Source organism: Artemia franciscana, chromosome 5 (assembly GCF_032884065.1).
Source record: "Artemia franciscana chromosome 5, ASM3288406v1, whole genome shotgun sequence".
In the NCBI taxonomy this organism is placed as follows: domain Eukaryota; kingdom Metazoa; phylum Arthropoda; class Branchiopoda; order Anostraca; family Artemiidae; genus Artemia; species Artemia franciscana.
In genome coordinates this window covers 34,584,774-34,599,736 of record NC_088867.1, presented here as the reverse complement: position 1 = coordinate 34,599,736, position 14,963 = coordinate 34,584,774, and the positions used below count along the sequence as shown (strand labels likewise).

At 34.9% G+C, this 14,963-nt stretch overlaps 1 protein-coding gene across 4 annotated transcripts in view; it reads left to right on the top strand.

Moving 5' to 3' along the window:
- The window catches only part of LOC136027318 (myosin-I heavy chain-like), a 162,876-nt gene that overhangs the window by 105,260 nt on the left and 42,653 nt on the right, over positions 1–14,963 (top strand). For all 4 annotated transcript variants that reach the window (XM_065704442.1, XM_065704440.1, XM_065704443.1 and 1 more), the window contains 4 exons: positions 2,094–2,255; positions 5,954–6,101; positions 10,314–10,591; positions 12,396–12,529. In XM_065704442.1, the coding sequence (XP_065560514.1) occupies positions 2,094–2,255; positions 5,954–6,101; positions 10,314–10,591; positions 12,396–12,529 (722 nt within the window). The remainder of the gene's footprint in view (positions 1–2,093; positions 2,256–5,953; positions 6,102–10,313; positions 10,592–12,395; positions 12,530–14,963) is intronic.

Genomic DNA, 14,963 nt, shown 5'->3' with positions numbered 1-14,963 from the left:
CATTTTTAACCGATGCTCATTAATCAGTTGTGGCTCATCTTAATACACATGTCCACAGGTCGTGACCACAAGTTTTTCTGTGTCTCTTGGACTTCTTTAACCAGCGATTAGTTATTGATTCGATCTTTCACTAATTTTGGTTTTGAACCCATATTTTCTAAAATACTAGCAACGAAACACTAAGTTATATAGATGTTTCGAAAAATGTTTCGTAAAAGTAATCAAAGTAAAAAATGTTTAATTACTAGCCAACGTATTTAGAAGTTCAAATAAACAATTTGTGATCAAAAATTTTAAATCGTCTTTTTTTGATTTTCTTCTTTTTTGTCAATTCTCGAGACTTTTATTGGAAATGGTATATTCTCTTTAAGTTATAATACTAATCCTGAACTTGCATTATGCTGATGATTTAAGCATCCTAGATGAAAATGCGAAGAAAATGAATTTACTTCTAAAGGTTTTGCGAGTCCAGGGTACTAGAATAGGTTTGAAAATTAATATTAAGGAGACTAAGTCGCTAAGGCTAGGAATAAGTGAAGATGAAAAGGCTACTTTTGGTAGCGAAAAGAATGATCAAGTGGACAGCATCACTCTTCGTGGTAGTATTAATAGTAAAGATGATGGGAGCAGTGGAGATATTAAAAGTAGAATAGCAAAGGCTCAAGAGAACCAAAATCAAAATATTGGAAGCTACTGCGATGTCAGTGGTTAAATATGGTTTGAAGTATGGGCGCTCCGAATAATCGGAAGAATATTTGCCAGATGTTTTCTGGATAGATTGCTTACTGATTGTTCTGGGTACCCGGCTGACTGACCGCATTTCAAACAGTAGGCTGTATGAAAAGTGTGGTTCAACCCAGCTTTCTAGGGCTATAATGAGAGAAAGTTTGAGATGGTTATGGCATGTTTTGCGAATAAAGGATGACAGATTGCCAAAGATATTCCATTTTGGCCAACCATCTGGGGCTAAGCAGAAAGCAGGTCGTCCAAGGGTAGGGAGGTAAGATGTCGCAAAGAAAGACTTAAGGGAAATGGGAACTTTCTGGGAGGTTGTAAAGAGGTAGGCTTTGAATGGATTAGAATGGAGGAGGAGTGTGTGTAGCTCTGTTTGCCTCAGGTGGCTTGGTGCTGCGGTGAGTTGTTAGTATGAGTAGTATGATAATAATTTACGTAAATGGTCAAGGAGCCTAACGGCGGTAGCTCCTTTCCGAATTTCTCTGTTTTCTTTCCAAGAAAATAAAATTGTAATAAATGAACACGCAGGAAACGCTAAGGATTTTTGTTTATCTTCGTCTTTATTTGGGATTTGATAAGATAAAATATTAATTTCAAAAAACCACTATCAGAAGCCCCAAAGGGCAATTTCGAATTTTCTAAGTTAGAAGCATCATAGAAAGCACAGAAAGTGGAAAACTGACAAGAATGCCAAATCGAATGTTTTTTGGCTCACAAGCTTCAACCTTGTAGCCGAAGGGATTAACTTTTTTTTTTTTTTTTTTTTTTTTTTTTTTTTTTTTTTTTTTTTTTTTTTTTTTTTTTTTTTCTGAGCTTAATAACTCAGTTTTTTTTTTTCAGGACCATCCAGACGGATAATAGACACTTTTGGAATTGAAAAATAAAATTAATAGCACACTGATTTAACTTAATTAAAAGTTTAGGCTGCTTTCTATTTAATGACAAACCAGATGGATGTTATAAATTGTTGGGATGGAAAAAGGAAAGTTATAATGCACTGACGTAAATTTTGATTAAAAATTTAGGCTGCTCTTGAACAAATACCAGGAATCAAAGCTATACCAATCTATATCTGCACTTTCTTGCTTATTGTCCAGCTTGAACAAAAAGTTGCGCAAAGAATCCTATTGATATCGTATCGTATTCGTATATTGGTATTGTTCTATTATAGTATATTGTAATGTATATAGTAGTATATAGTGTATATATAGTATATATGAGTATATAGCTGTATATAGTATATATTGTGTATATAGTAGTATATAGTTTATTGGTATTGTTCTATCGTATTGGTTGCTCTGTTATTTTGTTTTGAATAATTTTTGATTTCTTCATGAACTCTAGAAAAACTTTTTTAGTGTGATGATTTTCCAATAAACGATAAAGTTGCCCTTCAACTTGCTGGTCTCCAGCTACAAGTTGCACTAGGGGAACCTCGTCCTGGACACTCTGAAAACTATGCTGATGTCGAGTCATTCCTATCCCAAAGGATAGCGCGGATTCAAAATGTAGATGAATGGGTAAGAAAATAAGCATTTTATTTTTTTTCAGGTCTTCAGGTCTAATTTAGATTTTAATAAATAGGGGCAGGCCTACTGATACATGAATCATGGTTGCCCCCTTAGTGGCAAATATCAAAGTCTTGCCCTTTGTACCTGAAAATTAGAACTGCTTAAAAAAATTTGTCAAGACATTCATCATTTGAATGTGATTTAGGAATGGTAAGTAATAGGTCGATTAATATTAATGACAAAATTTTGTTACCAAATCAGATATGGAAATTTTGAATTAAAGTGGAAAGTATAAGGCAATATAAAAAAAAGAGGGTCCTGGTAAGAATATATATATATATATATATATATATATATATATATATATATATATATATATATATATATATATATATATATATATATATATATATATATATATATATATATATATATATATCTGGCAAAATAAATTCTAGTAAAATGTTGGCAGATTATTCATAAGGCAGGGTAATTATTCTCTCTATTGTCTTGGATGACTAAAATTGCATTGAAATATCAAAACATTAAATTAAAAAAAAAAAAAATCGTTTTATGATCATTGTAAAATTCTTGCGTGATAAAAGCTGTTTCATTCGGAATTCCTTTGTTTTTTCTTTTCCACCTTTCTTTGTTTAAGGCCGTGATTAAGTGAACTGATTGAACTCAAAAATCCCATGTTAAAATTGAAAATTTATATTTGAAAAGGGCTCAAGTATTCATTGGCGGAAGATACCGCTTTTAATATCAGGCCTTAGCTTCTTGAAGATGCTACAAAATGTTTGCTAGGATTTTGCTCTATTTCCTCTAAATGCTTACAGTGTACTCTATGAAGGATATTGCTTTTAAAACAAAATTGGTACTATCTATAGCAGAAGACAATAACCTGTAAGATGACTGCAACCATTTTTCGATGTATTTTTCTGTTTTGAACAGTCCCATAGAATATTTTCAGCTACCTCAGATTTGCACAAGTTCTTCTGCCAAAAAGAATCGTTTCAGATCGCCGATAACACCCCTAGAAACCAGATTGACAAGCTGGCATAATTAACCTGCTATTTCCGCCAATGAATAAGTGCTATTTGAAAGGTTTTTGACAATCGACGGTCTCTAGAGAATCGAACGACAGAAGTCTACCCTAACTTTGATTTTGAACCTCAATGTTTTCAAGTTCACTTAATCACGGCCTTAATGTTACGCCGCCATCTATGAATTGACATGCTGCTATTATTAATTGCACTAATACCTCCTGAACGGGTAGTTAGCTTATACGAAATATTAGAGTTATCCAAAGATGACATTACCTCATTGAAGAAGTCATCCTCCCTGCCTTCTTTTCTTCCCAATAAACTGTAGAGATCACCAAATAACATCATTATCAGCGATATCATGATATGTTAGATCTGGTCTGTACAAAAAAAAATCGCCAATTGACGTATTGAATCGATGAAGTTCCATCTCGAGTATTTTGTTAGGATCTAAATGTAGAATACATATAAGCTTGTTAATACGGGGCCCGGGGTTCGATCCCCGCCGCAGCAAGGTTGATCAACAGGCTTGCTACTTGTCCCTGTAAAAAATACCCAAAGAACTGAAACTTTGATTTGACACCCTATGCGCCAGCAATGGATGTGAAAGACCTTTAACCCTATCCTTATATTTAAGCAGCTATATAATGGTGATACCATGCGAATTGAAGTTCTTTGGGGATTCATTTTGGTTTTTGTTAGTATTTTCAAAAGTCCCTAACAGTGGTGCTGATCTCCATTTCATGGCACTTCAGCAAGGAAGCCCAAACGGGGGCTGGGGGTTACCCATTTCGAGCTTGGTCTGCTCTGGCTGAGCTTATACGCAACTGACACCATTTTGTAATTGGCATGTTAAAGATGATCGAAACTAAACGCAATTGTATTACAAATTGAAAGATGCCTAAAACTATCTATGGATATATACTTATTAAGCTCAATAAAATCGTGCAAAAGAGCACCAAGTAAATTACAAAAAGGAAAGATAAAAACCAAAATACATGCGAAAAATGGAAAATAAATCATCATAAAGACACTTCGGAAAACAAGACAGAATATGCTAAGACATGTGCATAGCTTACTATTGATCACTACTTAGCAGCTTACCAATATCGACAATAACACATCTATTTCGCGAAAAAATACCCGGTAATTAAGGTTCAGCATGCACAAGCTTGAATGATAGTCTTGTTATGAAAGTCTTGCATGAGAAAGACACTGGCACTCAAATAAAATATATTCCAGAATTTTTTTTTATTTACCCCAATAGTAGCTCAGGGTTACTCATAGTAACTCAGGAAATTGATAGAAGCTTAAAAAAGCTTAAACTCAAAAACTTAAAAAAACTTACTGCTACCTTACTTGATCCCTCATGTGAGTTTAAGTGGACCTGAATATCCTTTACGTAGCAGTTTAAATTTGCCTTAGGTTTGAAAGCGTATTTGAGCTACCAACTTCACCATCTCTCATAGTAACTCAGGAAATTGATAGAAGCTTAAAAAAGCTTAAACTTAAAAACTTAAAAAAGCTTACTGCTACCTTACTTGATCCCCCATATGAGTTTAAGAGGAGCTGCGTATCTTTTACGTAGCATTTTAATTTTGCCTTAGGTTTGAAAGCTAATTTGAGCTACCAACTTCACCAACTCTCATAGTAACTCAGGGTTACTCATAGTAACTCAGGAAATTGATAGAAGCTTAAAAAAGCTTAAACTTAAAAACTTAAAAAAGCTTACTGCTACCTTACTTGATCCCTCATATGGGTTTAAGTAGAGCTGAACGTCCTTTACGTAGCATTTTAATTTTGCCTTAGGTTTTGAAAGCGTATTTGAGCTACCACTTCACCAACTCTCATAGTAACTCAGATTTCAGTAGCCCAATAGGCTACCTAGCAAAAGTCTCTCTACACTATCAAATGCTTTTTGTATTTTAAAGAAGAAAACTTACATTTTTTTTTATTGTCCATACATATTTTTTATGCTAACCCCCTAAGTGCTAGTAGCCTATCACGTATGCAGTAATTGCCCCCCCCCCCTCTCTCTCTCCTGCTCCTCATAAATGAAATCACAGTTTTCTATCCTTGTTTTACGTAAGCAGATTATTTGCGATTGTTTTTTTCTTACCTTTTCTTTTCCCACTGGCCTTAGAAGCATATTTTGTTTCCCTTGTTTCTTTTCTTTTTCAATGGTCTTAGACATTTTTCATTTGGCAATGTTTTGTTTTTCTTTGTCATTGCTGGTCAGTTTAGCTTCATATCTTTTGAATGTTTGTAGGTGCCAGCACTGGTACAAGCTCCTGATTAGTATTTTTTCCAAGAATCTAGTGATTTTTTTACCGTATGGTAACCCTTCACCTAACATAAAGCACCGTAGATGCTAATGGTATGCTTCCAAGTTCGCTGGTTGCAAAAGATGTCCGTATTTTGAACAGTTTTTGGCTTTTTGTTGGATTCAACTTAAAATTATTATCATTAGTATTATACTCTTGAAGTAGCCCATTGAATTTCTAATACGAATGTTGGCCATGATCAAGCAAGTACCTAGACCACTTCATATCAATATTCCTAGCACAGAACCGTTATTGAGGCATTTTAAATAAAAAAATGTTTTTACTTTCAAAACCGTTATTGGGGGGTTTTAAATTCATATCTTTTGAATATTTGTAGATGCCAGCACTGGCACAAGCTCACAGACAATACGGATCGGGGAAGACGGAGCTGGTGGCGAAAGTTTGGTATTTATCTTGTGTCATGCATTTCCCATTATATGGCACTACTCAGTTCCATGTCACATATCGAGGATACTGGTCATATGGTAAATATCGTTTTATTTTTTAACTAGTCGGACATGATGCTAAATGTAACCTAGAAAAGATTAAGCATAGAAAAATTTACAGCCGATGAAAAGTATTTCAGTAGCTTTAATTGTCAGTGACAGTGACTGTGTAATTGTCATTGTAATTGTCATTGTCAGTAACTGTCAGTAGCTGTAAATTTACAGCCGATGAAAAGTATTTCAGTAGCTGTAATTGTCAGTGACAGTGACTGTGTAATTGTCAGTGTAATTGTCATTGTCAGTAAATGTCAATAGCTGTAAATTTACAGCCAATGAAAAGTATTTCAGTAGCTGTCCTTTTTTTTCCTTTTATTAGATAGTGACAATAACATTAAAAAAATATACTTTATATTTTGTGACTCTTATCATCACTGTCTAATAAAAGGATCTATTCCTATTCCAACTTTTATTTATCGTCATGGAAAGGCAGGGCTATCTTTGAAACTACCTAATTTGTTTTAGATTCTTATTCTGTTTGTTTGTTTTTTTTTTACATTTTTTTTTTTTTTTAGAGAAAAACTAAAGAGAACTGAATGTGTTCCAGGAAAGAAAGAACCGATAAAAGAATCAAGAAGTTGAACTGTAGTTTAAACACTAAAAAAAAGAAGTAAATAAGTGAAAGACAAATGTGAAATTGAAAAGAAAAAAGCTACTAAGCAATGATGATAGAGAAGTTCAGTATCGAACGAATAAAAGCAGGATAATGGTGATAACTAGTCGTTTAGATTGTGTTAATCAAACAGTTCGTGGTAACGAACTGTAAGTAAGGAGCGATCTGGCTCAATAGTAACCGAAACTCTGAAAGCGGAGTTTTGATACCAATAGATTTAACGAAAGAATCGAATTTTCATGCTGATTTCCAATATGTAAGTTTCATTAAGTTCATTCTTGCTAATCAAAGGTTGCGAGCTTTAGAAAATTTGCCTGATTTTCGAAAAAAGGGGGGGGGGAATGCCCTAAAAGTCATAGATTCTTAATGAAATTCATACCATCAGATTCACTGTATGCAAGAACCCTGCTGTTTAGGTTTCAAGCTCCTATCTGAAAATATGTGGAGTTTTGTATTTTTGACAGAAGAGAAATAACGGATGTGTGTTTATTTGTTTTTTCGTTTTTTTTTGTTTTTTTTCAGGGGTGATCATACCCACCCAGTGTCCTAGAATATCGTAAGAGGGCTCATGTGAACGCAAATGAAAATTTATAGTGCGGTTTTTAAATTACGGAAAAAATGGAGGGCAACTTGGCCCCCTCCCATGCCCCTTTTTTGATCGGACCATTTTTTAGTTGAAATAGTTGAAAGGCCGAATAACTATCCCTTTGGAGACATCATGACCCCCATAGCCCGTGGGGAAAGGTCTTTAAGTTACAAAATTTGCCTATTGTTTACGTATAGTATTTTTATTGACAAGTATGCATACATTCTTTGTGGGGGGGGGGGTGAATTTTCTGCACGTGGGATTTTCCACCGGGATATTTTTCCGTGGGGAGGGAAGTTTCCAGGGGGCAAATTTTTCAGAGGAGATTTTGCACTAGAGGAATTGGCCAGAATTCCTATACGAAATTCTTCTTATGTCCTGCTTTCTCATTGCCGACTCAATTTTACCAGGATCATATTGTCTAGAGAATAGGTCCATGGGAAGGAGGGATTTATCACTGGAGGTGTAGCCAGATTTCCAGGTATTACTTAAAAAATGATCAGATATTAAATAAAAAAGCAAGTTTTTTCCTACTGAAAGTAAGGAGCAGCATTAAAATTTAAAATGAACAGAAATTATTACGTATATGAGTGGGGTTGCTCCTCCTCAATACATCGTTCTATACGTTAAAGTTTGAATTCTGTCCGAATTCTTTAAGAACGACTCCCGAAACATTGATGGTTTAATTAAAACAATAAGAAGCTTTTTTTAATTACTAAAAAACTCTAGCGTAAAAAGCGAGGTGTTGAGGAGGAGCAACCGCCGTCATATGCGTAATAAATTCTGTTCGTTTTTAATTTTAATGCTGCTCCTTACTTTCAGTTTAAAAGACTTTAATTTTAAAAAGGATCCAGCCTACTGTTACTTAGACTTATGCTTCATAGAAAAATTCCCTAGTTGGCCAAACTGACGATCCAAATATTTTGCACGTATTTAGATTTTAGAATAGAATCTATAATTTAAAAGCTTTTTTTATTGTTATTTTTTTTACAGAAGAAATATTGTGGTATTTATTGTAAAAAAGGAAAAAATACTTTTTATAACTTAAGTAAATAAAGACAAATGTATAATAATAAGAGGTGTCCCTATATTGTAGCTAAACCTTCAGCAACAGCAGATCTTTCCTAGGGGTTTGAGCGTTTGGCCGTCCTTAATTTTTTGGATCTTTTGTGGGGTAAAGGATTTATTTATAAGCGTATTAATATAAGTTATGAATCTATGATTTTACTGATTTTTTTCTCTATTAACTTTGTTTCACTCTTTGCACTGTATGTTAAAAGAGTTCATGGCATAGTTTTCTCCTACTTAAATCAGCTTATTGTTTCCGGAAAATTTAATCTTATTAATTTCTACCCTTTTCCAGTGCATTTTTAAGCAACTATGCTTTGCCTTGCCTAGGAAGTTTTCATGTAGACCAATATTGTGTGGGGCTGTACCACCCTCTATTTTCCCTCTGGAGACAGATGGAGTTGGACTTGAGTCTCTGTAGGCCATGTTTGTAATTTTCTGAACAAAAGCTGAAAGTACTAAGGACAGTAACAATGAAACTTGATGGTTTGATATGGTTAAGTTAGAACTTACACAACCATATTTGTGTCAAAAATTTAGGGAAAAATGTAGAATACAGTTTTTAATTAAAAAAAAAACTCTGTACAATTTCTAGTAGTAGCTGGTACCGATTTATCAAAAAAAAAAGAAAACGTGGGTTAAAATTTTAAAGAAAAACAATAAAATTGTGAAAACAGAAGACACTAAGTTTCAGAAGATGATATTTTTCCATTGAGGGTGCAGTCGTTCTTTAGAACGAACAGGCTAGTGTTGGAATTTTCACGACAGGAAAGGGCTGGCAAATTTAACTTATTTGGTTTTGATTTATCTATTGTCGGGGTTTTAAGTGGCAACACTGACGAAAATGTGATGATTGTCCTAGAAAAGCACTATCAAATTTAAAGTATTAGTTCACTTATTTATTTTCATGGTTCAACTTGGCAACACTGATGAAAATTTGATACTGCCCTAAAAACTTTATAATTTTGAAACAACTAGAAAAAAAAATCTTAGAAGACCATGAGTTTTAAGTAGGAATGGACCTAAGACGGGTTCAGCTGGAAAAAATAGTTGTTATTTTGATATTCTTGGTACTTTTATCCTGTTCTCCAGACCTCTGTTCCCTCAAAAAAAACATTGAAGGCTTGTCCATTCTCTTCCAAAAAATGTAATTATGGCCCTTGCCTCATATTCAAAAACCGGCTTTTCCTTATACGGAAATGATTGGTTGCATTATTGGTATTTTTGGTTATATAAGGAATAATTGGCATCCAAAAGCAATACTTCATATGTAGAAATCTACAAACGTGATTTATCAGGCACGCGGGAATCCATTTTGTAAAATGGCAAGGTGTACAAATAAAAAAAAGAGCAATTAATGGTTGAAATCTTTAAGTTGCTCCGTTCAAGGAAGCTGCAATCAGTGGGCGGTCTCAAACTGTGTTTAGATTGAAAAATAAAAGGGCTCAAGACTGTTTTGTGACTGTTTTCTGGCCCCTTGACCCAAGATTTTTCTTTTCTCCTTTGTGAGATGTTTTCCCACTCAATTTTCATCTGTTTTATTTTTATTTTACTAGGAAAACTGGGGGGATCCTTGGTCCCCTTCCGGTGTCTTTAGGGGATAACCCTGTAAAGGAGCATAGTTCGAAGAACTCACCTTGAAAACCGTGGAAACAATGATCCAATAATTCATTTTGATATTTTAAGCCCCCCCCCTCGCTTTTATCCTTAGAAATATTTATAGAGTTGCACGTTTTCAGGGCTACTGATCTGTTATACCCAACTCAGAGAGTTTATTTTGAAAGTAAACTCAAAATATATTCTTAAGAGGGGGGGGGCTTCAACTCCGATCATTCATTTTTAATATTTCAGAACAAAGAGAAAGAATTCGCTATTTTTTAAAGAAAGAATGAGCCAATCTGCGTTAAATGTATGTTCATTATTTTAGGTAACAGCATAATTCTTGGCGTCAATAGTGATGGAATTGCCTTAATTAAACCCGATGACAAATATGTGCTTTATGAATACAGATACACAGATATAGAAAGCGTTTTGTTGGATCCGTCTGATAATTTTGTCACAATTAACTTAGCGCGAACGTTGCCAGATTCACAAAAGTGTTTCGTTTTTGAAACTGACCAAAAAGAAGAAATTGGGTCACTCATTGCCAGTTATTACCCTGCTTTGGCTTGTTGGATAACCGAAAGTGAACGACCAACCAAAAGGGTTTGTATTGGTTTCGTTTTTTATTCTTGATAATTTAAAATTACCTTCTCATTAGCCATTATTCGATTGTGAAAATTCGATACTATTCACAGCATATTTGCTAATCAGAATTTTGAATTTACATTGATTGACGATAAGAGATGGTAAATAACTTCAGTAGATTTATGATTAATTATTATAGTTATAATATACTCAGTTATTAGGACAAAGATATTAATTGCACAACTTCTAAAAACTCTTTCAGCTTTAAAAGATATGTGACCCATCAACCCGTGCTGGAACATGTTTCCTTACTATAGCAGGTGTTACCCACCATGCTAATGCCTTATTCTATTAGCAAAATCAAATTGCTAGTTCATTAAACTTGTTTCACATGCACCATCTAGAAATATTTCATTTGAGCTGTATCCAGTGTATTTTCGTCCCAGAATCGTATTAAATAAAATTACTTTTTATTCAACTACAAGTAAATAGTAATTTAAAACTTCAAACGAACAGATATTGTCCTGTATATGAAGGGGGCTACCGCGACCGTAAACTCTGCTCTTTGCGATAAAGATTGACTAATATTCTATTAAAATTATTTTAGAATATGACAGACATGGCCGGTTGATAATTGCAAGTGTTTGCTTACACCTATTACATTTAAAAACATTATAATGAAAAAATGATTTTTTGAAGTACATGTAGATAGATAAGCCCTTTCATTGTCGTGCCATTGTATTAGGAAAAGAAGAAGCTTTTTATCATATTTTTCTTTGAGAATTCATTCTTGAAGTGAACTTCAAGTGAAACTTAATTGTAAAAAGTGGGCAATTGAGGGTGCCAGCCCTCAAGGAGATGCTAACCCAGCCCTAAAATTATCCTCTTGGTTAATTTGAAAGCTGGTCCTGGATTAGACCAGAAAAAAGGAGAACAGGTCTTCTGAAGGTAACCATCTGGAGTAACCCCCCAACCATGGTTGTGGGATCGGTCCTCTTTTTCACCGACTCTATCTCCAACTCCTAACCTTTTCTTCAAATCAGTAAGAACTAAAACTCCAACATTCCTACTAATTTACAGCAGAAATTCAATTTATAAGTTTCTCTTTCAATTCATTTTTTAGTTTTAAAATATCCTATTCGCTATAACTAGCCTACAATATTAATTTTGTATATTATTGTCACTTATTAGTAGTATTCAAGTATTTGGCTTGACTCCAGCCTTCATGTGTTTCCATAACTCCGACTCCAACACTGTCCCCAGAGGCTCTTCCATTATTTCTGTTACTCAACTTTTATTCAGCAAAAAATTACTGAAGTTTCGACTCTGACCTCATGATTCTGGCTCCGATTCTACAACCCTGCTCCCAGCAGAGCAGACTCATAGACTTTACCGAAAATAGATTGACCAATGAAAAAAAAGACAGTCTTCTTGTTCTTCCATAGGCTAATTTGCTTTATATTTTGACAATGAAACATTATCTCTTTATATAAAAAGCTTTGAATGAGCACCTCAAAACTCATCAATAGTCTTAACATAGCAGATCCTACTAAAGTCGTTCTTAAACTTATGGAGAAACACAAGCAAGAGATTTCAAGACATACTTGGAGCCAACTTCTTCAACTAAAGCCACGTTGTCATGATTGTATAGTGATATTTTGCTTTTTTTTTGTTGTTGTTTTTTTTTTCTTTGTTGAGCTCCCTCATTTCCTTTTTGTTCGAAGACGGGTTTTCAATTAATAACAATACTAATAAGTGATTGTATATTTTTATGGTTATTAAAGTCTTAATATTAAAACTGATAACGTTTTTCTCATCTCAGATGAAACCGTTAACCCATGAAGACCGAATGAGGAACCATCAAACTGTTGTTAACTGCAGAAGAACCATTGTTGAATCAAATATACTGAGAAAGCCAGACGAAAACGGGCATGGCTTCATTTCCACCTTACGAAGGTACAAAATTTATATGGTGTAAATAGTTGGGTGGACTACTTTTGTCCTCGTTTAAGAATATGAATAAAGAGCCTCAGAATCAGACTTTTTTTTTCAACTCAGTCGTTTTTAGTTCATAGTTCCCCCTCCCTCCCTGCGAAGCATGGTTTGCTGTTTTTTAAAATCCGCAAAATTTTGTTAGTGAAGATCTGCTCTAAGTAGATCTTACTGCGTCTTTGTTCTATATCATTAGCCCTCCCCCCAGAAAACTATTTAAGCTCATCTTAGTTTGTTCCTCTTACTGCAGTGGTTCCCAAGCAATTTTGGGCCATGCCCCACCTAACCACTTCTAAAATCCTGATGCCCCCTCGCAATATTTAAATTTTTTATTCAAAATTTTACGCGTATTCTCCTGAAGAAAGCTTTAAAGACCATTTACTAGGTTGTTTTTTTTTGGGGGGGGGGATCTTACTCTAGGCATATTTCATACTAATGAAAAATATTATCTGAATGCCGTGCTTTTTATAAAATGTGTAACGTCTTTGTAATACTGTGATGTCTCTTTTTTACTCTTTAAAGGAATTTGAATGTTATGTAATTCACATGTGTTTTTTTTTCAAATCAAGTATTAAGTATGGTCAGCCGAAAGGTGCACATCCTGCTCATGGCCCACCAAAATATTGCCATGACCCCCCCCCCCCCCCAGTGATGTCTGCGTTCCGAGCTTGGAATAACAGCCTTATTTTGCCTCTCTTCGTCACACTTTATTTTGCTTTCTATTTGGGATTTTAAATATAGTATAAAATTTGATGTCGTCAGTATTTTGTTTGTACCAAAAAGAAACCAAATTTATTTTTCGTCGGGAAATTTGTCTTAATGCTTGAATTTAGTTCGTCTCCCACAGTGAAGTTGAGAATATTCCACTAAAAAAGCTCAGAAAGTGAGTGTCTCCATCTTTTGTTGTTCATATAATCACCAGACATTAAAAAGTTGTCTGTGTTAAAATTCACTCTCAGTTACTAGATTTTGGAAAAAATCAGCTGTTGTCTCTAGAAGTTGGCAGTCAAGTTTTAAATTAGTCAACTAAAAGTTCAAACGGGTTCAGTGTGCAAGAATGAACACTACTTTGTCTCTTTTTTTTAATTTGCTGCTAAACATGAAAGTCATTTAGTTTCTAATTGCCTGATTTCCTGTCTCATTTCTTCTTTATTGCTCACTATGTCAGCAAAAAATATGTGTTGGTGGTAAAAAAAAAAAAGGTTAAATGTCATAGGGGCTTCATAAAAGCACTTAAATTATTTTAGTATTACTAGTATACTAGGTTAAGTAGTAGTAGTAGGTTAAGTATTACTAGTATCTACGTAACCTACGGGCAAATTTTATTGCAAAAAGATGATGCTTTTGATCGCTTAAGGCAGATCGTGACTCTGTGAGGGTTACTAGTAGGGTAGTCCGATCTTTAAATAATTAGCCAAATTATCAAAGCGCCTTACCTTACCTTAGACCTTAGTTTCGTCTATGCCTCCTGAAGCACCCAGGACATCAAGGAGGAGCCACCAATCTTCCCTCAGGTTTTCTGCTGCAGTGGTGTCTTCCGATTCTAGAAGAACGGAGGTGTTCAGGTTGCCTAGATCCCTCTGGTAGGTCCCGCACAGTGTGTGTTTATGGGTCTTCCCCGGCTATGAGTTTCTAGTGGTTGCCAGTGTAAAGTGGCTTTTGGGAGTCTATGGTCGTCCTTGCGTTGGGCATGGTCCAAATATCTTCTTTTTCTGACTCGGATAATGTCGGGTATTAGAGGTTGTTGCGTCAATTCACGGATGGACTGGTTTGTCACCTTCTGTGACCAGTGGATGTTCAATATTCTACGAAAACATGGGTTTTCAAAGGCCAGGGCCCTTTTTTTGTTCTTGATTTAGGTGCCATGTTCCTGTTGCGTAAAGCTGTTATAATATTGCTGTTGAAAAAGGTTTAGCTTCAGCCGCAGAGGAAATCTCTGAGATCTCTATATTTGACGTATTTTGTTGAAGGCACATTTGCCTGTCCTATTCTGGTGAGTACTTCTTTAACTGTCGAGCGAGTGTTCTTGATGAAACTTCCCAGATATTTGAACTGGACAACTTTTTTCAATATCTTGGTCGCCACATTTAATGGACAGAGGAGAGTCACTAGTCGCCATGCATTTGGTTTTCTCAGCATTCACTTGTAGGCCAAGATGGTTCGCTTTTACTCTGGCCTCGACTAGTAATTCTTGAATCTGCTTTTTGTTTCACTCAAGCACTGTTAAGTCGTCTGCAAAGTCAATATCCTTGACCTGATGCTTGGGCTTGAACTGATGTCTCCTGTTTTTGTGTTTCGCAGTATTTAATCAACCATTATCACAAAAAGTAATGGTGATAGAACATAGAACACACCCCTGTGTTACTCCTGACAAAATCCGGAAGAAACGAGTTTAGCC